Consider the following 23,450-nt stretch of genomic DNA (forward strand, 5'->3'; position numbering starts at 1 on the left):
GTCCCAGTCCCCTGGCCCAGACTATTGAACCCTGACCCAAGCAGTGAAATCAAATTCCCTGTTGCAATTTGGAGGTGGGATAGCAACAGGTTAACCAGTCTCTGTTGGTCCCTGAATTAGAAAGTGATGTGAAGCTGGAATGTCCATATTTAATCAAGGGATGAGTGAACAGGAAAAGCTGGCTTTAGAGACAGAAAAAGAAAACAAAGGCAATGCAAAGATACACTGTCATAAAGGGTATGTGGCTTCAGAAAGAGGGACGGAAGGCAAGACAAACTTTGGCTTCTTTTGGCTTGCCAGGCCCCACTCCCAGAGCTTGTGCAGCCTGGAGGTATCTCTTGCGCTTGAACTTTGTGCTCCTACATCCTTATAATTAACTCCCCTTTTGCCTGAGAAATTGTAGTGGGTTTCTGTTTCTCGCAACCACACCATCTCTAACAAGGCAGCACGTTGGAACGTCTCCTCCAAGCAGATACACAGGCTCAGCACCTGCTGGTCTACCTTGGTTCCTGATGTGTCTCTGAGGTCAGCTTTGCGAGGCCTTATCTGTAGCTGTGGGAAGGGCCTAAGTCAGTGTACACATTTCAGCGTCTATATATATGCCCGTGAGTATTAATGCCTGGGTATGTGTGATGCCCTATTTGTTGCATCTTTGTGGAGTACTTTGAAGTACTCATTAAAGGTCGCTAGAAAGGGACTTCACCCATCTCCTAGGCTTTGCAGTTACATCCCCATAGCAGGACTGGTGCATTGCTTCTGCTGGGACTTGTTGCTTAATCCTTCAGAGCAAGCACAGCACCGTTTACAGTGAGAGGTACTCCCTTGGGTGATGAAGTTTCTGCATCAAAATCAAGTCATTCCTCCAGCATCTAGGTCCCAAGGATGTTTGTGTAGTTCTCTAAGTCACAGCATGTCTGTGGTATGGTGGGGGATAGGGGAGCTATGGGGACTAGTTTTTCCTGGAGCAGAGTCTCCAAAAGTGGCCCTTTGATATGTTCCCATGGGGATTTTTGAAAACCATGATACAAACAATCAGAGGAAGCAGAGTGAATGCAAGGGTCAGTCTCTTCAATTCATGAGTAGTCAGAACAGGAGATGCTTAGGAAGGAATCATGGCCGGTTCTTCTTCTCCATGTTCATCCCATACCCTAGTGACAGGATACCTCTTCCCTGGAGTTAAAAACATGCACCACACTTCCGGTAAAGGCTAAAGCCACAGAGGGCACCTAGCAAGCTTGCTTACAAGGTCCCATTAACAAATGAGAAGGGCAGCCCAGGACAGACTGACAGGAACCCCACCATGTTGCCTTTTTTTTTTTTTTTTTTTTTTTTTTTTTTTTTGAGACAGAGTCTTGCCCTGTCACCCAGGCTGGAGTGCAATGACACAATCTCAGCTCACTGCAACCTCCACCTCCTGGGTTCGAGTGATTCTCCTGTCTCAGCCTCCCAAGTAACTGGGATTACAGGTGCCTGCCACCATGCCTGGCCAATTTTTGTATTTTTAGTAGAGACGGGGTTTCACCATTTTGGCCAGGCTGGTTTTGAACTGCTGACCTCAGGTGAGCCACCTGCCTCAGCCTCCCAAAGTGCTGGAATTACAGGTGTGAGCCACTGCGCCCAGCCGAGAGTTTTAAAGAAGGTGAAAGTTCTTCCCGTTCCCGAAACCTAGCCTGGCTTTGAGTCTGTTAATACCAAGACTGTGTGAATTGGAGTGGAAAGCAGAAGTGGTGAAGGGAGCCATTGCCAGAGGGAAGAACGCAAACTTCAAGGCCAGATGCTCAGTGGAGCTCTCAGAACAGCCAAGCCAGGAGGACAGTCAGGAAGACCATGGGCCAGGCCACCAGGAACCCTGAAATACAAGAAAGATGACTGTCAAGTGTTGGGCTTTGGGAGTCAGGAGTAAACGTAAGTTGGCCTCTTTGTCTTTTGCAACACCAGGATGAGAAAGGCAAAGCATCTTTAATATCTGGCCTGGTTATAGTCTCTGAGACTCACATGGTAGAGGCAAAGCTATCTAATCACCAAATTTTTTTTTTCATTTTCCTCTAGACGCACAGTAAGGCAATTTTTCTCAGTGTCCTTTGCAAGTAGGTAGGGCCATGTGACTGAATCTGGCCAATAAAATGTACATAGAAGTTATCTGTGCCATTTCTATGTCTGATCCTTAAAGCCTCCTATATATCCTGTTGCTCGCTCATCTACCATCTAAGGGAGCAGATGCAGAGTATCCAAGATAGGACTTGCAGGGGATAGTGGAGTTGCCAGAAGTTACCAGAAGGTAGTAGAAGCCCAAGCTCCTACTTGGGCTTGGATGGAGTAGAACTGCATCCCCTCCCCCAGTGATTTAGTGGGAAACAATGCTGTTGTGTAAAGACACAGAAGATTGGGGACTGTTTGTTATAGCAGCTAGCATTACTTATGCTGACTAATACTGAAGGGGCAGAAAGATACAGAGGTTAAAAAGCACTGCCTCTGAGGGCTGATTACTTAGCTTAGCATCTCAGCTCTATACCTAGCTGGGCAGTCCCAGAAAAGTTATTAAACTTCTCTGCCTTTATTTTCCTGTACGCCAAAGAGAAATATTAATAGCTCCTGTGACTTCACTGGATTTTTGTATGGCTTAAATGAGTGAGTTCGTATTAAGCATTGAGATCAGCGCCTGGCACATGGTGAACACTATATAAATGTTGGTTTTAAAAGTTAGACTCTAAGATCTAGTTCTGCTGGGATTATATCTCTTTGGCACATCACTATGTACTCAGTTTCGGTGAAGGACATGGATCCCCGATGATAACTGCCTTGTATCGGAGGGCCTAGGAGAAACATGTGAGCCTTCCTGCCATACTACCAAATTATGAAATCTCCCCATTACCCCAATTTCAAAGTAATTGGCTGATGTCCTAGAAGTGAGAAGAGAAATATAAATTTCAGACACAATTTATGACAAAAAGTTATAATTATAAAACAGGTTGATGTTCAATTAATTCTAAAACATCAAAGATGATTGTGATAGCAGACAATGAAAACCACAAGTGCCCTCTTGTAGTGGGTAGGCTGCCTCAACACCAGACTGATTCCCTCCTTGTCCAGAAGTGTCCAAAATGCACCACTCATTCTAGAAATTAGTCAGTTTGGCAAACTGTACTGGGAAACCACACTGTTCCAGGCACCAGGCTAACCAGAAGGACTGGCAGAAAGGAATGAGACTTGAGGTTCCTGACTTCAAGCTGCTTTTTTTTTTTTTTTGACGGAGTTTCGCTTTTGTTACCCAGGTTGGAGTGCAATGGCGCAATCTCAGCTCACCGAAACCTCCTCCTCCTGAGTTCAAGCGATTCTCCTGCTTCAGTCTCCCAAGCAGCTGGGATTACAGGCACATGCCACCATGCCCAACTAATTTTGTATTTTTAGTAGAGACAGGGTTTCTCCCTGTTGGTCAGGCTGGTCTCAAACTCCCGACATCAAGTGATCTGCCTGTCTCGGCCTCCCAAAGTGCTGGGATTACAGGTATGAGCCACCCACACTTGGCCTAAGCTGCTTTTAGAATGAGTTCTAACCACTCCTCTCAATGAGCGTGACTTTTCTTAGCATTGTCTGAATGCTGGCACTGAACATAGACAGTCCATCTTGGACTTACTTGGGCAATTAAAAAACTGCCGTCTAAGTTTGGGCTTTGAGGATAGAAAGAACCTTTTCATGTCTGGGTTCACCAATATAGGTCATTTTCTGGGAAAGCAAATCTTAATAGTATGTGCTTTCCATTTTGTCCAAAACATATTTCTAGTACCCTATAAATATGTAAAAAATGTAAAAATGTTCTCTCTCTCTGTCTCGCTCTGTGTGTGTGTGTGTGTGTGTGTGTGTGTGATATTTCTTTTATTAGTCATCTTGTTTAGCTCCAAGTCATTAATCAAAAACCCATTCAGATGTTACTACCTGGTGAAATTCTTTCCAGACCTTATCCAATACAGTTAATTAGCCTTTTATGTACTCTTTCTGTACCATCTACCTACTTGTCATTTATTTGCTCAAGTGCCTGTCTCACTTGTGCCACTCATTCCCCTAACATTTGCACCTCCGACTCATTTTTCTCATTTGGCTTAAACATCACTTATTCTGAAAGTTTTTCTGACCACTTATCCATTCTGACAGTCTTTCTTCCTTCCTACCTTGATAATAAAGCCATCAAACATCGGTTAGGCACACGGCCCACCCAGAGAAAAGATTGCATTTCCTAGCTTCCTTTGCAGCAAGGTGTGGCATGTGACTAAGCACCAGCCAATGAGATGTAAGTGGAGGTATAAGGTGCTAGCTTTCAGGAATGTCTTTTAACACTCATTGGCTTCTTCCTTGTTCCCTCCATCCTGCTGCCTGGATACAAAGGTTGGAGCTCTGGCTGCCATCTTGGAACATGAAGATGATGGCCACACCTCAAAGATGGTGGAGGCATGAGTTGGAAAGAGCCTGGATCTTTGATGGCTTTATGGTGCTACCCCACTAGCCTTGGATAGTTTGCCTCTAAGCTTCATTTATGTGTGACAGAAATGAACGTCTATGCAATGAGAACACATGGACACAGGCAAGGGAACATCACATACTAGGGCCTGCCAGGGGATGGTGGGCAAGGGGAGGGAGAGCATTAGGAAAAATACCTAATGCATGTGGGACTTAAAACCTAGATGATGGGTTGATGGGTGCAGCAAACCACCATGGCACATGTATACCTATGTAACAGACCTGCATGTTCTGCACATGTATCCCAGAATTTAAAGTAAAATGAATTAAAAAAAAAAGAAATAAAAACTTATTGAGTTTGATAAAAAAGAAATGAATGTCTATTTTAAGGCATTATTATTCTTCTATCACATCACTTTCTTTTATTTCCAAAGTACCATGTTTACTTTTTGTTTTCTACTTTCCACACTGGTGCATAAGCTCTATGAGGGTAGGTACCTGGGCTGTTTTGTTTGCCATCATATCTTCAGTGCCCAGAACAAGACTTAGCACACAGTATATATTTCTTGTCAAAGGACTGTCTCCTCCGCTAGACTGTGGGCATCTCAAAGGCCAATCTTGGGTCTGATTAATGTCAGTGTCCCTAGCATAGGGTCTGGGCCGTAAAAGGGGCAGAATTGAAAAGAGAAAGGAGAGTTGAGAAAGCTATGGGAAAGGCATGAGAAAATGATGTACCTGCAGTGCCAGGGGTTCCATTCATGACACCAGAAGACTGTGCACCTGTGAACAAGAACAGAAGGGGAGGGTTTCCTCAGTCATGCTCCAGTGACTGCAGCACTGTGGCCATAACTGCTTCACATCCTCCTAGACGTGGCCATCACAACCACTGGCCATCCACATTGTGGGGACATCTATGATCTGGCACAGGCACCTTTCTAAACACACTGCATGCATCTTAGACTTAATCCTCCTAACAGATTTGTGAGGAAAGTATTCTCATCCCCATTTGACAGATGAGAGGACTGGAGCTCAGTGATGTTAAGGGACTTGCCAAATTGACCTTTCCAGTCAGTAGCAGAGCTGGGATTCAAACCCCAGTATGTCTGATTCAAAAGTGAAAGTTCTTAACCTCCACCAAGTTACCCTGTGATGCCACTTGAGGCTTCAAGTTGAGAGCTCAGTAAAATGGTAGGAAAACTCAGGGCAGAGCCTTCTTCATGAGACAGCCTCCGTTTGTTCTGGAAAATGGAAATGGTAATAATGCTTTACCTCCCTCACCTGCTGTGAGCATTCAAAGTGATCATGCATATAAAGGCATTTGACAAAGTGCCAGGCACAAGGAAAGTATTATTATTACCAACATTACTGCATCTTAATTTCTTTAGGGGGATAAAAAGGCTTTCATTCTTCCACTTCTCCATCCTGGTGGAAATAAAAGCACTAAGTAAACACTACTATAAATCCATGAGGAGGATGGATGAAAATATGAGGAGCCATTGGAAAGCCTCCCCTATATTATACTCCAGAATACCATAAATGAATTTTGGAAAACACAGTCATTCACCAGAAAACAAAGTTACATTTAAACAGGATTTAGGACTTACACTTCACCTGTAAGGAACTGAGTTATGGGGACCTGGAAACAGATGGAATAAGGAAAAGGCCACATGTTTTGGCATCAGACTGAGCTGGGTTCAGTCCTAACTCTAGCCACTCATGAGTAGGGGGATCTTGGGCGAGTCACTTAATCTCTCTGAGTCTTAGTTTCTCACCTGTAAAATGGACACAGGCATGGGAGGATTAAGTGAATTGATGGATGCAAGAGCTTAGCCTGGTCTCTAAGCACACAGGAGGTCCAAATGACAATATTGTTATTATTACCCAAAGCACCTCAAAGAATAGGTTTTTCAGTAAGGGTCAGACAGAGGTGGCAGAAAAGCCCTCAGAAGTTGGGCTGGTGACCCCAGGCATCTGTGGTTAACTGTCAACACTCAATCAGCAGGTCTTGTCACTGGGATTTGGCCACTTACCCCTCCGAGTGATGGGCCCCAAATCTAGAACCCGGGATAGGTCAATGGCCGGTACTTCACTGCGGACTTGACTTCTTGAGCAAGACTGTAGGGATGATGAACTTTCATTATATCAAAATTTAAATGTCTGGATTCTATCTAGACTGCTCCTGCAATGGGCAACTCTGGACCGAGAACTGCGTCCAGAACTGGTTCATGCTATGGCCCTAATTCCGATGCTGTGGTTAGCTCAATCTAGAAAATTATCACTGTCATGACAAACAAATCTGGGTTTGAATCTCATCAAGTAGAGACTTTCTTTAAGCTGTATAATTTGGGGCCAATGACTTTGCCTCTACAATAACTAAATAATACCCACCTGGTTGTGAAGATGAAAATGAGATGTGCCTGCAACACGTGGGCACAAAGTAAGCACTTGGAAAATACCAACTATTCACAGGCAGTGCCAAATGCAGGCAAGAGCAGGGGCACTGGAGTCACCTCTCGGCTGGGGCACACCCTGGCTCTGATATTTTCAGTATTATTATTACCAACATTACTGCATCTTAATTTCTTTAGGGGGAAAAAAAGGCTTTCATTCTTCCACTTCTCCACACTGTGTGTGGCCCTGTGGACAAGGACTTCTCTGACCCTCACAGTGGGGTAGATAAAATAATCTACTTACAGGGTTGTTCTGAGAGTTACATGAGAAAAGGTATGCAGAAGTTTTAGCATGGTGCTTGACAAAGAGCAAGCACTAAAAACATCATCTATGATTATAATCATTTAAGAGATGCCAATGGAATCTAGTAGACAGATTTCTTTATCAAATCTGCCTCCTGGGGACACAAAAATTGCTTAGATTTGGGCCTTTAGGAGACCTAGAGTATATCTATTTATCCTTCATTCTTCCCTCCCTCCCATCCACACACCTACCCATCTCTTTCCGTCTCTTCATCCTGCTCCCTTCCTTCTCTCCTTCTCTGTTCCTCCTTTCCTTCTCCATCCCTCCTGTATTCCTTTTTCCCTCCCTCTTCCCTTCTGACTCCCTTCCCTTCCCTCCCTTATTCCCCTTCCTCATCCCCTTCCCTAACCTTCCCTTCCCTTCTCTTTCCCCTTCCCCTTTCCCTTCCCTTCCCTCCCTTGCCCCTCCCTCCCACCCTCCCTTCATTCATAATTGCAATAAATATATATGGAGAGTCTATCAGGTACCAGGCCCCATGCCGGGCTCTGAAGAGTTCAGTTCAAAGGGAAACTCACAGGCTGGCACTGTTCATTAAGAGAATCACAGAGATGAATCTCACAATGCAGGAAAACTAGGTCATAATGTCCAGCAAACATGAACATCTGAACTGAGAACCGGCTTTCCGAGGACCTCCCATTCTCCTCCACATGGATGGTGGAATCACGTTGATTTGAGCAGCTGAGAGGGTGACAGGGTCAAAGGTGTGACTTCTTAAAATAGCAGTGGAGAAAATTAAAGAGTCCCTCGGGTTCCCTCCATCATGATAAAGTGGACTTTTTCTATTCCTCTGTTTCCTCCAAGATATATCCATAAACTCACATGGCTTAAATTATTTGGGGGCACAGTCTCTGGAGTGAAACAGACTGATTTTACATTCTAGCCCGACCCATGTTCTAGCTAAGTGATTATGGGCAGGTTACTCATCCTTACTGAACCTTACTTTTCTTATCTGTAAAGTGGAGACAGTAATATACACTTTATGAGACTGATGTGAGCATTTAATCAGATAACCCACATATATTTCTTGGCACATAGCTAAGCTCAATGACAAATATTAGCTAGGATTATTACTATAATTTAAATCATGATCTATAGAAATGCATTTTCCCTTGTTTTTATCAGCCGGGCATGTTCAATAATATTTCATCCCACAACATTTATCATATTGTTTTCATATTGACCAGTGTTCACTTCAGTGTAATAATCCATTACTATCAAATTGATTCCCTGGTTTTGAACAATAAGCCTATTGCCAAAGTTATCAAGAATATTGAAATGGAAAAATATTGGCATTTATTCACCCTACCCACCTATTTGGTATTAGTATTTTAGGCTAAAATCTCAGGAGTGATATTTCTGAGTCAAAGAGTGTGTTTATGATACGTAATACAACTTACACATCTGCTAGGGATGGATGAGATGAACATTTTCCCGTAAACGTTAGTAAGGCCAAATGATAATTCTAGAATTGGTCGTTACCTGTTTCTGATGATGAAATACTTCACAGGGTCAGCCTTGTCTTCAGTGGGGGTGGCATAGCAGTTCCTCAACACCAGGTTAAACCGGGAGGTGTCCCCTTGCTCTAAGATGGCGCCCACATAGAGCATGGACTCAACAGACAGTTCAGCTACATCCCCTTCGTAAGGATTCGTGTAGTTCTGGTCTTGGAAGAGGGCCATCCTAACAATGAACTCTCCATCCCCGCCCACACTGACGTTCAGGAAGCTGAGAAAAGGAAAGCCACAAGAGTGGGAACCTCAGAGAGAACAACATAAATCAAGCCCTGCTACTTACTTAACACACTTATGAAGGCAAAGACACATATCTTGGATCCTTAAGTGAATTCTTCAATCATTCATTTAAACTGAGCATTTATTAGCTTCTAGGCACCAAACTGGACAGACAAGTCTGTCTCCAGGATTTCCACTGATCCTCCCTGCAGGACAAGTTACACATGTATCTCTCACTGAAGGAATAACTGAGTGTACACCTCCATCTTCTCACCTGGAGAGTGGAGCTGAGAATCAGTTCTGTGTGTTTACATTTTTTTAGCAGCAGATCGCTTCCCTCCATTCCACAGTCTTCAGTGAAACACCAATTTTAACAACAGAAATGGCTTTCCTTTTGATTTTTTATGAACCAGGAGCCCTAGCACCAAACCATCTGGAAACCACTGAATTAGAAAATTTCTAATCCTTCTGATCCTGTTGCTTTGTGATACCAGGGGGCAATAAGGAATGAGATGGGCACTCTGGATTTTTGACTTCCCAGAAAGTCCCCTGGCAAATCTAGGGATGCTAAGAAACTGATTCAACAGGACCCCATTTCAGGCACAGAAACACAACAAAACAGAGAAAAGCCCCTGCCCAAATTGCTATCTGATGCTATTTCTGCTGGGGATGGGGTGCCTGTTTATCCGACAAAAGCTGGTCTCTGCTTCAATCTCATGTCTTCAGGGAAGTTGTTCTGTCCCCATCAAATCCACCACCAACAGGGGTCTGGAACCCCAATTCCCTGCTCCCAAAGCACCCCACGTTTTTTTTACATTGCACTCATCTTGCTTATAAGTAATTATTGATTTAATTAGTTGCTTAATACCTTTGTTCCTTAAGGTGAATGAACTTGTCCTGTGTTTTTATTTTCTAGCACATTTAGTAAGCACTGTTTCATGTTGCTGCATTGCCTAGTTATAACAATCTTTAATATCCACAGAATAATCTATGTCTGTCTTGTTCATGCTGAACATCTTTAATATACAATCAATGAATACTTGTGGAATGAATGATTGAATGACTGGAGGCTCCTGGAGGAGGTTGGTAATATGGTGTGGTCATCATAGTCTACACTTGAAGTAAGTGTGATGTGACTATTGCTAAGGTTGTAGGTCAAAGGGCAAGGGTCAATGCCATACCTTACAATGGGCTTCAAGGCAGCTTGGAGGCTGACTTTCATGTCCAGTGGGTAGGCACATTGGAAGTTGATGTTGAGGATGGTGTCTCTGATGATGAAATCACTGACCAAGGAGAGGGTGTTTTTGTAGATGGCATGGGTTTGATTTCTCTTTGGCATAAAAACAAAACCACACAGATGTTTATGTGTAAGCGTATGTAGGTGTATCTCAAATCCAGATCTGATTTCCAGAGTCAGTGTGCTTAACCATGCAGTCACCCTACCTTCTGAGCTCATGGAGGTAAAGGGACCTCCTCCTTCAGTGTTACTGACACTTTATGGGAAGGGGAATGAGGACACCAGACAAAAAACTAGACCAATAAATTGTTGACCCTTGGGAAGAGTCAGGAGCTGACAAGCTTGCTTCTCTGTGCATCCCTCCCCCACATCCCTAATTAAAATTATCATAATTGTAACTTACGTTTATGAAACTCACATGTGAGATTTATACTAAGTTCTTTATGTAAACCAACATGTGCACTCTTACATAACCCTGGGGCTCAGGGAAGCTAAGTGGCTTGTCCAAGATCTCAGAGCTACTATGATAGGTCCCATCAGCCCAACACATACCTTCTGGCAGCAGTGGTGTGAAAGCCACTTACCTCCAGAATGTTCCTGCAGGCACTAGCCTGGACGGGGCTGGTCACAGATACCCAGTTCCTCTCCTCTGTCTGCAAGATGCTGCTGCAGTTTGGGTCTCGCAGGTACGCAATGACCTCCTCCCCAAAACCCAGGTCTTCCAGCAAACATTTGTCCACCTTCACCTTGATCTCCCTGGCCCCACAGTCTAGGTGAGGCTGCAAACTATGGACATCTGCAAAGCAGAGATGAAGGCAAGTGGAATGGACATGAGTCTGGAAGCCCACTTTCCCTACTCTTTGGTAAGGTCTCCATGACCCAGAAGATTATGTAAACTAGAAGGTCCCTGGGATCCAGACGGAATTCATGCCTAGACTGGCAGTAAGTTAGGTTGGCAAAGGGGGCCCCTCATTCAAGATTTCCAAGTGTCCTATGTGCAGGCTTGGCTAAGGTTTTTTGGTCTAATTCCTCTTGGCGATTGTGTTATTTGGGGAGGCAGGATGGACTTGCATTCCATACTAGAATCAAAGTTAGATATATGCTACCTTGTTGAGTCAGCACATCTGACCAAGTTCAGAGCTATCATATTTTAACTCAACATTTATTCAACACACAACTTCTTGAGCATCTACTATCTGCCAGGCACTGGGGCTGCAACACTTACCAAAACTGACAAAATTCCCGCTCTTATAGAGCTAACATTTGAATAGGGTAGACAAATAGTAAACTAATAGGAAGACAGTTTCTATTGCATTTATGAATGCATTGATTCAATATATATTTACCAACCACCTTCTCTTTCTCTCTCTCTCTCTCTCCTTTTTCTTTTTTTAGACAGAGTTTTGCTATGTTGCCCAGGTTGGAGTGCAGTGGTGCAATCTCAGGTCACTGCAACCTCTGCCTCCTGAATTCAAGTGATTCTCCTGCCTCAGCCTCCCGAGGCTGGGCTTACAGGCATGGGATTACAGGCATGTGCCACCACACCAGGCTAATTTTTGTATTTTTATAGAGATGGGGTTTTGCCATATTGGCCAGGCTGGTCTCAACCTCCTGACCTCAGGTGATCTGCCCACTTCAGCCTCCCACAGTGCTGTGATTACAGGTATGAGCCACTTTACCAACCACCTTCTCAAATGCTAGGTGCATTCAACACAAAGTAAATAAGGCATGGACTTGGCCTATGAGGATTTCTTGGTCTTGTGTAAACACCAACATACCCACAGCTTATTATACTTCAATACGATAAAGATACAGACAGAAGTATGTACAGAGGGACGTGTCTGTAAGCAATGGGGCCCACTGGACAGCCATCATTCTGCTGGCCACTGATGAAGACGTGAGGCAGGCCACCTGCTCACTCAGTCAGCTGAGGCTGTCCTTGGAGCCCATCCAAGTACAGGGAGGGCCTCCTTAAAGCCCAAGTTCTGACTCTGCGATGGGCCCAAAGCCCAGAAAACCACACTGACTCTCTGGGGCCTCATCCACTCAATGAGCAGAAAGAGTCTTTAAGGAGATCAAGGTTGTTGGTTGTTCCCTACCCCTCATTTCCCAGGGTGCTCCTGCTGGGCACATCTAAGCATTGCCCCGTTCACACTGCAGCTCCGTTTTCCAAATGTGTCATGCTCCTTCTTGTCCTGCTGCCTAGAACACTCTCTCTTCCATAGGGACTTGGAGTGTGCTCAGAGGAAGGCATGCTTGTGCCAAGGGCAAGATCAAAGGCCCTTGTTAGAGTTCAGTGATGGAGGGAAATAATCTCAGTGGGAGGCTCATCCATCCCCTGTCCAGGGCTTACTGTTTGTTTGTCTATGACATCCCTACCCATGGGCCATCTCACTCTGCTTGCTCGCCTCCTGGGACGAGAAATTCATCACCTCCTGAGCCTTCCCAATTGGACAGCTCAGATTTAGTTCTCACAGTAGCCCTGTATGGTGGGTATTATTATCACCTTAACCTCATTTTACAGATGAGAACGTTCAGGCTCAGAGACAATAGTGACTTGTCCCCAGAAGTCTGCCCATGTCCATGACATGAAGACCCTGTGACTATGAAAACATAGCTCCTACATTTGCAGAATTATCATCTTCAGTACCTTCAGCCTCAGGGGTCAAGCCTGTGCATGTCAGAACCATTTCCTGAGGCTGTGGCCCAGCAGCTGACCTTGAAATTTGCTCCAACCCTGCCTTCCTATCCTTGCAAACCCACTGGCTTTACAGCACATGGATTGGAGAGCCCACATTCCCTTGACCTCAGGTCCTTGTCCCCGACTCTGCTTTATACCTTATCCTGACTCTCTAAAGCTCCCTCCCTCCTGCCCTGCCCACTCAGGATGGTAGTTACTGGCCCAGTGAGCCACTCACCAGAGCTATTGAGGTCCTGTCTGCAGACACAGCCCCAGGTGCTGTTGCGGGCAAGGCACTCCTCCTCGGGGCGGCAGGCCTTCTCACACTTGTCCTCCACAGTGGAGGGATCTAGGTGATGGGGCATGGAGAGAGAAGATCAGGATGCAGTGTGGGCTGGACTTGAGGCCCCCAAGTCCAACCTTCTCATTCCACCGGGGCACAAGAATCTTGCCAAGGTTGTGTGATACTTAGTGGAAGCGTTAAGCCTCAAACTCAGATTTCCTGACTCCCAGTCCAGTGGGATAAGTGAGAGCCTTAAAGCTGCCACCTGAACACTTACTACAGACAAGACTCTATTCTAAGGACAATGAATGTTATTAGCTCATTTAATCAAAATGAGAAAGGACAGCATGGTGGTTAAGTCCATGGATGCTGGAGCTAGAATGCCAAGTTCAAATCCCAGCTCTACCATGCTCCAGCTCTGTGATACTAGGACAGCCCCTGAATCTCTCTGTGCCCCTCATTGTGGTAATTAGGTAGCACTTACCTTATGGAACTGGGGAGAGGATCAAATGAGTTAATACATTTGAAGTACTTAGGATAGCAACAAGGACACTGTTAGCATTATGTATTAGCTGTTATTTTTGCCATTCCCCTTTTTTTTTCAGATCAGAACACAGAGGCTCAGGGAGGCAAATTTAACTTCCCAAATGGAGCCAAAATCTGAATGAGCATGAGTTCTGGATTTTATGCTACAGACATTTATAAACTGGGAAATTTCACCCTTAAATGAGAATTTCTGGCTTGAAATGTTGGAAGGTCTGACAACACCTGTGTTGTGTTCTCACTGGGCAGGAGCTGAGTCAAGGCTGCTCTGCATCCTCTCCTGTTTCCTATTGACTTGCTCCACTCACTTGACTGAGCCTGGGGTGCATCTCGTTGACTGTGTAGCTGCCTCCTCCAGGGCTCTGCTGCTCACCTGTGCAGTATCTCAGACTACACTCGGGAGTGCCTTCCAACCGGTACACGTGGTACCCGCCTGGGCAGGCCTTCACCAGCACCTCCGTCTTCCAGAGACAGCAGTTGTCACTCCAGTGGGCACAGGCAGTGTGGTTGATGATGCCATCCCCAAGGGCAGGGTGGGTCCCGTTCAACCACATGGGAGCGGCTGTTTGGCATCGGCCCACCTGGACACAGGTCTCCGACATCCTCACTCCTCCTTCCCCTACAAAGCGGTACCAGCCACTCATGTTGTTATCGCACCCCTGTTGCTCTTCTGAGTTCTCTGTGCTTCGGAAGGGTTCATCCAGGAGGGTGTAATTCTGACAGGGGTCAAAACAGACGTGAGCCTCTGGGGTGCCAGGAGCTCCGCAGTCCAAGTCCAGCCCATAGAAACTGGCTTCACTGGGGTTTCCATAACCTGGGAAAGTGACAGAGTGCAGTTGGGTTTAATGTTTAATCCATTAATTAAACATCAACTTCATCACCTTGGGGGCAGAATAATCAGTGAGGATCTTCTGCGGTATTTTATAGACATTGAGGACATCCTGCCCAATCTCCCTCCCCGCCTTAGAGTAACAAAGTTCTTTCCTGTGCATTCATGCACAGCAGCCTTGTTTGACTAATATTTGTTTTTCTCATTATAAATGTAATACAGGCTCACTGAAAAAGAACCTCAAACATCATTAAAATGAATAAAGCAAAAATGAAAGTTGCCATAAGCCCATCTCATCCCCGGAAGTAACAATAAATTTGTTATGTAGCCTTCAGATTCTTCCTAGGCATGTTTAAAATACATTGCTTTCTTAAAAATAAAAATAAGTTTAATTCTGTACAACATCTTTTTTTCCACTTGCATTTTTTACTTAACATAACATAGACATTTTTCCATACCAGTAGCACAATCTAATGTAAGAATTCCAAACCTTGGCACTATTGACATTTTGGCTGGGTCATTCTTTATTGGAGGAACCATCCTGTGCATTATAGAATGTTTAGGAGTATCCTTGGTCTCTACCTACCAGATCCCAGCAGCATGCCCCAAAGTGGTCTCCAGGCATTGCCAAATGTCCCCTGCGGGATATCACCTCCAATTGAGAACCACTGATCTAACAAGACCATTTCTGATTGTTGATCTATCATTTTTCAAAACAGTTTTAGAAATTGTGATGTATGAAGAGGCAGAGAAGTGAAGGAGGAAGACCACAGGCTGGTCAGGCTGACTTTAAATCCAACTCCACACTTGCTGGCTGGGTGACCTTGGCAGGTGACTTAAGTCCCCTGAGACTCATTGGCAAAACCATGTCTGTGAACTAGTGGTTCTCAAACTTTATCCTATGCCTTGGGTCATGACCTTTGCCATACATGTGTTTGCCTGTCCTATTATTGACTTAAAATGTTTCTTTCAATGACTATCTCTAAGAATTAGTTTCATCTTAAAGAATAATATGTGTGATAACATAGATATCATGTGCTAGTTATATTTTTTAGATATGCATAAAAAATAAACATAAAGCCGTTAAAAACTTGTTAAGAGTTTGCTAGGCATCCCCCGAATCATCTCGGAATATATACACCTCATTTGGGGAAAGAAGGCCTTAAATGATTGTTAGAGGATTAAGTGAGATAACATGTGTAAAATGCCAAGCAGAGTACCAGGGTCAAGCGAATTATCTTCTCTAGTTCTGATTTGTTGAATGCTGTAGATGCCTGAAGAAGGGGCTAAGTGCACACACAGGATCATGTGCTTATAATACACGTTAAAGGGGCTTTCTAAAAAAAGAGATTTTCAGGTTTTGCACATGCTTATAATACACATTAGAAGGGTCTTTCAGAAAAAGAGATTTTCAAACTTTGCTCATGCATGTACTTAAGACAAGGAATCCCTGCATTTGTTGTTCTTAGATTACTTCTTGCACACCCTGCGTTTTTCCACTGGAGGCCTCCAATGAGTTCAATTCCCTCACCCACCCTCCTCCACAGCGCTGAAATTTACACTCTAAGTCTGAGACTCCTTTCTGCAAGTATCTGAATTGCCCAATTCATAAAAAGATCTTTTAATCTAGCCCTTTCAGGAAAAGAAGAAGGCACTTGCCAGTACAAGGTGACTAAGTTGTGTATTTCTTGATCTTCTTTAATCTGGGCTCTCTGATCTCCCAAAGATATGGGCATGGGAAGTTATGTTAACTGGCTCCCACTGCCGTTTCAAGGGAATTTCTGATTAGATTCTTTGAGAGATGATTGTGACTTGATTTCCATTGTGTCTCACTATGTTTCCCTTGATTTCTAGCTCTGAGTCTTTGCTTTAGAACTGCCAATTCCTCTTCCTTACCTGAGCCACCTTCTCTGCACTTCTATCCTCACTTGCTAAGTCTTCCTTGACATCTGAGATGCCAGGTGAGCAGAATACTTACCTTGCTGCACTGCAGATGCCTGGGTCAGAATGCAGGAGGCCAAGGCCAGCCACAGGAGGCCAGAACCCACCATCCTTTCCATAAGGTGAGGCATGCAGGTCACTTTGCTGTATGCAGACTTCCCGTGCAGCTACGGGAAACGAAAGACCCAGATAAGATCAGGGCATAAGACTATGTTCTTAGAAACAGATCCGTTGACTTCCTTCATGAAGAGCTGCATTGTCTCAAAGTAGGTGTGACTTGTGGACGGATGAAGCAAGACAATGGGAGATAAAGTTGACAGTAAGCAAACCAAAGGCAAGCTCAGAGGTGGCTAGTACTGCAGAATGTCCTAGAAAGGTCTCAGGATGGTCCCTGCTCAGGTGGAGGTAGAGGCTCTCTGGAGATTGGATAGAGAAAGAGGGATATGGTGCCTGTGATATCTGCACACAAAAGTAATGGCTGCCCTTTCTTAGTTTGATGCACTGGGTGCTGTTAAGAGCGCCCTGAAATGTCCTCTATGCATGTAGATTTCTGTGAGTGTGGAACCATGCGAAACCGAGCCCCAGGTTCCTTGCTCCTAGTACAGAATCCGGCACACAAGGGGTACTCATTAGAGGATTAAGGGATGAATAAATAAATCAATGGGGGCTGGGAGCAGTGGAGAGGCAGAAAGAAAGAGCTGCAAAAAGCCTGCCAGCATTTGGATGGCATTTACTTTTCTGGGAAATCCTTTCCCTGAATGGCCAAATCTTTGGATAACTTCCTACAACCTCTGGAAGACTTCAGTGGAAAATAGAGATCGGTTTCTGGCAGGGATATCGTGAGTATGCTATGAGGCAGCAGGGATAGGGGAGCACCCCGGACTGGTGATTCTTAGAGATGAGATCCCAATAGAGACCTAGTTCCCTGGTGGGAGTATCTGGGGCAAGGGAAAGGGTGGCAACTATAGGCCTGGAACATCGCAGGTGACTGGAAGCATGGCTGAGTTGGATATAGAGTGGTACCTGGAGCATTTGACAATGGCCAGGATCCAAACTCCTTGCTGGGTTCTAAAAATTTCCAGAAACAAAGAACCCTAGCAAGTCCAGCGGATCAAGATTTCCCAGGATTAGGAGAAAGCCTCCTGAGGCTTAAAGCAGGACTTACCTCCGATGAGAACACAAAGCGTTTCTCCTCCTCTGGCCAGCCATGGGAATGCAGCCTGCTGTGGGCTTTTTATTGCAATTTCCCACCCATGTGTCTCTCCTCAATTGGTGCACAGGTATGATGGGAGTTCTAGGCCATACACTGGGCTTGTTGAGTGGAGGTGAGATAAGCCATTTACGCAAAGGATGGTGAAAGAAGGGCCCTCCCCTCACAATGTAAACCCTTCCAGCTGTCTCAGCATCATGCAAATGCTTCCTACAAACAATAGTGCTGTGTGCTGAATGCTGAACATGCTGGGCACTACTTTGCGTCCGTGACTTCTCACATTTAATCTTCACAATCAATCAGTGAAACTGGTGCCATATTTATTACCAGAAACCAAACACGAATTGAAAGGAAGCTTAATACCCAAAGGGAAGTGAAGAGAAAATCAAACAGGCACTTGTTTGCACAATGGATTTTCAGCTGTACCTTGTGTTCCTAGCTAATCATCTTGGAACGTTTCTGCTTCTGTCTGAAGGCCACTGAGCTTGGGGCCAGTTAGACTAAGAGGATAAATAGGAAAAGAAGGAAGGGAGTGTGGATGTTTCCACAAAATTCCATTTCTTGTTCCATAGACTCTACCCAACTCCAGACTTCTAATGCTAAGGAGTTTTGGAATGGCTAATTTGGTGATGATGCATTTTGGAATGGCAAAGGACAGACAAAGGTTCCTGGATAAAAGAAGCATCAGAGTAGCCCCTGTAAATCCCTTTTGATATGTAGGCTGTCCTAGAGATTGGAAGGCATGAGACTGAGAAGAGGCTGTAGAGGATCTTGGACTTACTAACTCCAGGCTTGGACGGGGCTTTCATGGCATGGTAGAAATCATGGACTTCATAAAAGAGCCAAAGCTTTTGCAGAAGAAATGGCCACTGTTTCTTCTCTATCACTCTGGGACTCCTTAAGGAGCCAAGGCAACTGGGGACAAGGGAACAGGAGAGTCTTGGCATTGGTAACACCTTCTATAAAACCTCAACCTGGAAAAATGAAAAGTGCTACAAGCCACCTTCTCTACTCCCAAAGCAAATGGAGAAAAGTCTCTATAATGTGGAACCTATGACAACTGGGTCCACTAAATAGCCCACTGATCCCAGTCTCCCCAGTGGCCACTCTTAACCTTCCCATTCCTCTTAAATGGTCTCTGCAGCTATCATCACCCACTCACCCCACCTTTCTCCGCAGATATCTTGTACCCTACTTCAAAAACAATTTAGGCCACAACAGCTGACCTTGCTCCTTTCCCTATAAACATATAAATACTGGTCTCCGTCCTCCACTTCTTCCCCCTTCAACTTTTAATAAGGCGACCTTCCTCCTTTTCAAAGTCAGTTCCTCCACCCTTCTTCTGGCCTCTCCATTCCAATCTGAACCATGCAGCTACAACTTTATAGCCAAATCCACTGGGTAGTTTGTTTCTGCTCCTTTGTGATTGGATTTGCCTACTGCTTTTTCCGGGTACCTTGCATTTCCTTGACTCCGCATGATAGTATTTTCTTGATTCTCCTATTTCTACTTGGAGATTTCTGTTCTGTTGCTAAAAGATCCTGTCCCTAAGAATGCTGGTTAGGTCCCATTTTTCTTGTCACTTCATAAACTCTCCCTGGGAGGTATCAAGTTATCTCATGGTTTCACATACCATCTCCAGGCTGCTGAGTTCTGAATCTGTATCCCCAGCTTTCGCTACTCCCTTGAACTTTAGTTCCATCTACCTATTGATTGCCAGACCTCTCACTGCCGCTGAGATGCTTGAGACACCTCAAACTCAGCAAGTGCAACACTGAGCTCATCAAGTCCCCTAAATCTCCTCCTCCTCATTGTATAATCTATTTTAGTCAAAGGTGCCACTCCCCTGCCAGTCATCCAAGCTGGAAACTTGGCCTCTTCCTTTCTAAGCTCCTTCCTTTCTCCCTCTGCCCCCATTTCCAATAATCCTTTCTTCTCCATCTCCACTTCACCAATCCAAATTCGGGCCACCATTCCTTATGAAGGTAATTTTTTTTTAGCAAGGGTCTTGCTCTATTGCCCAGGCTACAGTGTAGTCACGTGATCATAGGCTCACTGCAGCCTTGATCTCCTGGGCTCAAATAATCCTCCCACCTCAGCCTCCTGAGTAGCTGGGACTACGGTTGTTGGCCACCACATCTGGCTAATTTTTAAATTGTTTTGTAGAGGCAGCATCTTGCTATAATTTGTGGTTGTCTGGCCTCCTCCTCATCTTCAAGCCTTTGCATACTCCATTCCCTCAGCCTGCATCACTCTTCACCCAGCCTCCTCCTACATTATCACCTCTTCCAGGAAGCCTTTCCTAACTCCACCAGTACTCCTCTTCTCTGCTCCTAGGCCTCACAGGGCTGATTCCAATTACACTCACCTGCCAACTTATCTGTCTACCTCTGAAGGCTGTTAAGATCTTTGTGGATAGAGGCCAGATGTGATGGCTCATGCCTGTAATCCCAGCACTTTGGGAGGCCAAGGTGGGCGGATCACTTGAGGTCAGGAGTTCGAGGCCAGCCTGGGCAACATGGTGAAACACCATCTCTACTAAAAATACAAAAATTGCCCAGGCTTGGTGGTGCACGCCTATAGTCCCAGCTACTCAGGAGGCTGAGGCAGAAGAATCACTTGAACCCAGGAGGTGGAGGTTACAGTGAGCTGAGATCACACCACTGCACTCCAGACTGGGCAACAGAGTGAGACTCTGTCAAAAAAAAAAAAAATTAAAATAAATAAATAAATATATAAATAACTAAAAGATATCTGTGGACCAAGAGCCTGTCTCTGCAGTCCTAATCAGTACCTAGTAAGTACTTCTTGAGTAAACACATGGACAAATTCATAAAAAGCATTCCCAGACCCTCTGCAGTGAGCAATTCCTCAAACTTACGGCTGTCCAAGTGTAGGCAGTGAGCCTTGCAGGAAAGACACAAGATCCTACCTCAGGACCTTTGCACCTGCTATTCCAACTGCCTGCAATGCTCTTCAGATATGCCCCTGGTTCACTCCTTTACTTCTTTTAGCCTCTGCTCAGCAGAGGGACTTTCTCTGGTCATTTTATGTCAAATGACACCCACATTGCTCTATCCCTCATCCTTGCTTTTTCATCCCCCTCAGGACTTGTCACCGTCTATCACGTTGCACATAGTTGCTGTTTAAATGTATCTGCCTTTTAAATGTAAGCTCTCTACCAGCAAGGGCTCTTGTTTGATTATTTGCTGTTTCCATGGTACGTGTAAAATTGCCTGGCATTGAACTTATGCCCAAAATATCTGTTGAATATATTGAGCTGGATAATCGATAGAAAACAAGAAAGGCAAAGAAAAAGAACCGAGGGACTGAAGGAGTAATTCTGATGTGCTTTCTTTTTATCCCAGCTCTTGTCTTTGGTCGTTGTCTTTATTGATCTTGGCCCAGATTTTTCCTTTATGTTCTGTTGTATTGGAGTGCAAGCACAGATGGATGCGTACACCATCAGCCACCAACTGACCATGGCCTGACAGTGGACAGGGGCTGGGATCAGCCCATAGTCTTCCTCCACAAAGCTCTTACGTCAAGGTTTTCTGTGCATGTCTGTGTGATAACAGGCCCCTTGACTTAAGACACACTGCCCTAGCAGCCCCCATTTGCTGATACACATGTGTGGATTTCCCTGGGATCAGAAAGTTCTGATAATGTACCAAGGAGGGCCTTGGCCTCTCCTGAAAAGCCACAGCTGGAGTCCAGGGAAGCAGCTGGTAGCAGAGCAGAGAGTTCCCATTGAAACTGGCTTTCTTCTATCCACTTGGCACAGAAGTCCAGAGACTCGTGGGGTATCTGGGTCTGCTGGAACCAGCCGCCGCATCCTGGAGGACCCCCACACCCCACAAAGCATTCCCTACTAATGGGGATCATTGTTCTTTTTTCTACTCTTGGTGTGTCCCTGGGAGTTGGTTTTCCAGGGAATCTTCTGGATTGGGAGGGAGATGTCCAATGATTGGAGGGAGTCCTGAGGACATTCCAGGTACCTGACCTTGACTTGCTTACTCCTTATTACCCCTAAGGACTGGGAGACTCCTGGAAGCAGGGACTTACTCATCAATATTTAATTGTCTGTCTTATTCATCAGTGTTTTCCGGCACCTGGAACAGTGCCTGGCACATATAACATTCTCAGATAAATGTTTCTGGAAAACTGAACTAACCCTCTGAGGACATCACTATTGTCTCCATGATACAGAACCAGCAGGCCCTGGTGTACAATCATTTATTTTTCCTTTTTTTTTTTTTTTTTTTTTTTTAATGACAGAGTCTTGCTCTGTCACTCAAGCTAGGGTGCATTGGCATAATCTCAGCTCATTGCAGCCTCAACCTCCCAGGGTCAAGAGATTCTCCCTCCTCAGCCCCCTGAGTAGCTGGGACTACAGGCACGTGATATCATGCCCAGCTAATTTTTAAATTCTTTTTTGTAGGGGTGGGGTCTTGCCATGTTGTCCAGGCTGATCTCAAACTCCTGGGCTCAAGCAATCACCACCGCGGCCCGGGCCTCCCAAAGTGCCGGGATTACAGGTGCAAGCCACCGTGCCTAGCCTGTGCTCTCATTTCTGAAATGTCTGAACTACTTAGAATTACTTGTTCGAGTTCTCTCTCCTACCAGCCAGGAAATTCCAGGGGGGCAGGGATTGTGTCTGGCTTGTTCACTGCTATATCCCTGGTATCTAGCACATAGTGCCTGGCACATAGTACATGCTCAGCAAATACGAATGAATAAATGGATGAAGCTCAGAGACGTTGTGTAAGCTCACACAGCAGAACCCGGTCTCACTGAGCAGACTGTGAACTCTATGAGGACAGGGTCGGGGGCTATGTTTTCCCACCATGGGGTCCTTAGCACCATACATCGTGCCTACATGGTAGAGTTCAGTAAATACTTGTTGAATGAATGGATGACTTCAAAGACTGGGATTTAAAACTCATTATTTTGCCACACTATTTAAGGAGATGGGGGCCTCAGGTACACCGTCACAAGTCCCATTTTGAGAACAAGCAGCATTTTAAGACACAGGCTGTTTCTCGACAGCCAGGATTAAAGGGGAGAAAAGAAGGCAGGTTGACCAAAGCATGAACTTTCTTTTCTGTGGCTGGAGCACTGGCCTACATCGTGCCCCCTGCCCAGAAGGAAGTGAGACGGCAGCCACGGAGCACAGGGCTTTCTGCTGTCAGTCACTGAAAAGTCAGGGTCAAGGTGGCCGAGAGAAGCAGAGGCAGCCAGACTTTCAGGAGTCCTGAAAAGAAAACAGTTACAGGGCAACTGCTAGTACTACTGTACTTTTGTGCAAATTAACATAAGCTGCCTCCTCTAGACTGACCAATCAGAAGAGGACCCCCTGTCTGGGCTGGTCTCCTAGAAAAAGGAAGCTTCCTCTTTATCTGCCCTGAAAAAGGTGGACTGATTTGAAAAAGATAGTCTTTCCTCTGGCACTAGGCTTGGTACCTCCTCAAAAGGGCACTCTTGTGCAGTGCCCAACCTATTCAACCATGCTTAGAGACCTTGAGGGTTAGTCACAGAGGGCAAACCTCTTAGGAGTGCTGTGACTCTCCATCTCTGAGCTCACCAGTACTGGGCTGAACTAGTTCAGGTCAAATGCCCAGTTAGCTGGGTGGGGTGGCTCACACCTTTAATCCCAGAATTTTGGGAGGCTGAGGCAGGCGGATCACCTGAGGTCAGGAGTTCAAGACCAGCCTAGCCACACGGAGAAACCCCATCTCTATTAGAAAATACAAAAATTAGTCAGGCATGGTGGTGCACGCCTATAGTTCCA

General features: G+C 45.2%; 2 protein-coding genes across 5 annotated transcripts in view; both read right to left on the bottom strand.

Annotated features, from left to right (window-relative positions):
* Window positions 1–129: 129 nt before the first annotated feature.
* On the bottom strand, window positions 130–17,658 carry GP2 (glycoprotein 2). 2 transcript variants are annotated; one of them, XM_023225063.2, is made up of 11 exons: window positions 17,615–17,658; window positions 16,487–16,616; window positions 14,053–14,493; window positions 13,092–13,202; window positions 10,758–10,969; window positions 10,118–10,266; window positions 8,686–8,931; window positions 7,722–7,884; window positions 6,483–6,567; window positions 5,188–5,232; window positions 130–1,849 (listed from the first exon to the last, which is right to left on the bottom strand). In XM_023225063.2, the coding sequence occupies exons 2-11, from the start codon at window positions 16,578–16,580 to the stop codon at window positions 1,791–1,793; spliced, it is 1,605 nt and encodes a 534-aa protein (XP_023080831.1). In that variant the 5' UTR covers window positions 16,581–16,616; window positions 17,615–17,658; the 3' UTR covers window positions 130–1,790. The 2 variants fall into 2 exon arrangements, with proteins under 2 accessions (XP_023080831.1, XP_023080832.1); XM_023225064.2 differs by lacking the exon at window positions 14,053–14,493 and having other exon boundaries at window positions 1,048–1,849.
* A 4,930-nt stretch (window positions 17,659–22,588) lies between these two features.
* UMOD (uromodulin) overlaps window positions 22,589–23,450 on the bottom strand; it is a 19,812-nt gene continuing 18,950 nt past the window's right edge. For 2 of the 3 annotated variants that reach the window (XM_023225062.2, XM_023225060.2), the window contains one exon: window positions 22,589–22,913. In XM_023225062.2, the coding sequence (XP_023080830.1) occupies window positions 22,852–22,913 (62 nt within the window). In that variant the 3' untranslated portion in view covers window positions 22,589–22,851. The remainder of the gene's footprint in view (window positions 22,914–23,450) is intronic. The other variant, XM_023225061.1, reaches the window with a different exon arrangement.

Source organism: Piliocolobus tephrosceles, chromosome 17 (genome assembly GCF_002776525.5).
Source record: "Piliocolobus tephrosceles isolate RC106 chromosome 17, ASM277652v3, whole genome shotgun sequence".
Taxonomy (NCBI): Eukaryota; Metazoa; Chordata; class Mammalia; order Primates; family Cercopithecidae; genus Piliocolobus; species Piliocolobus tephrosceles.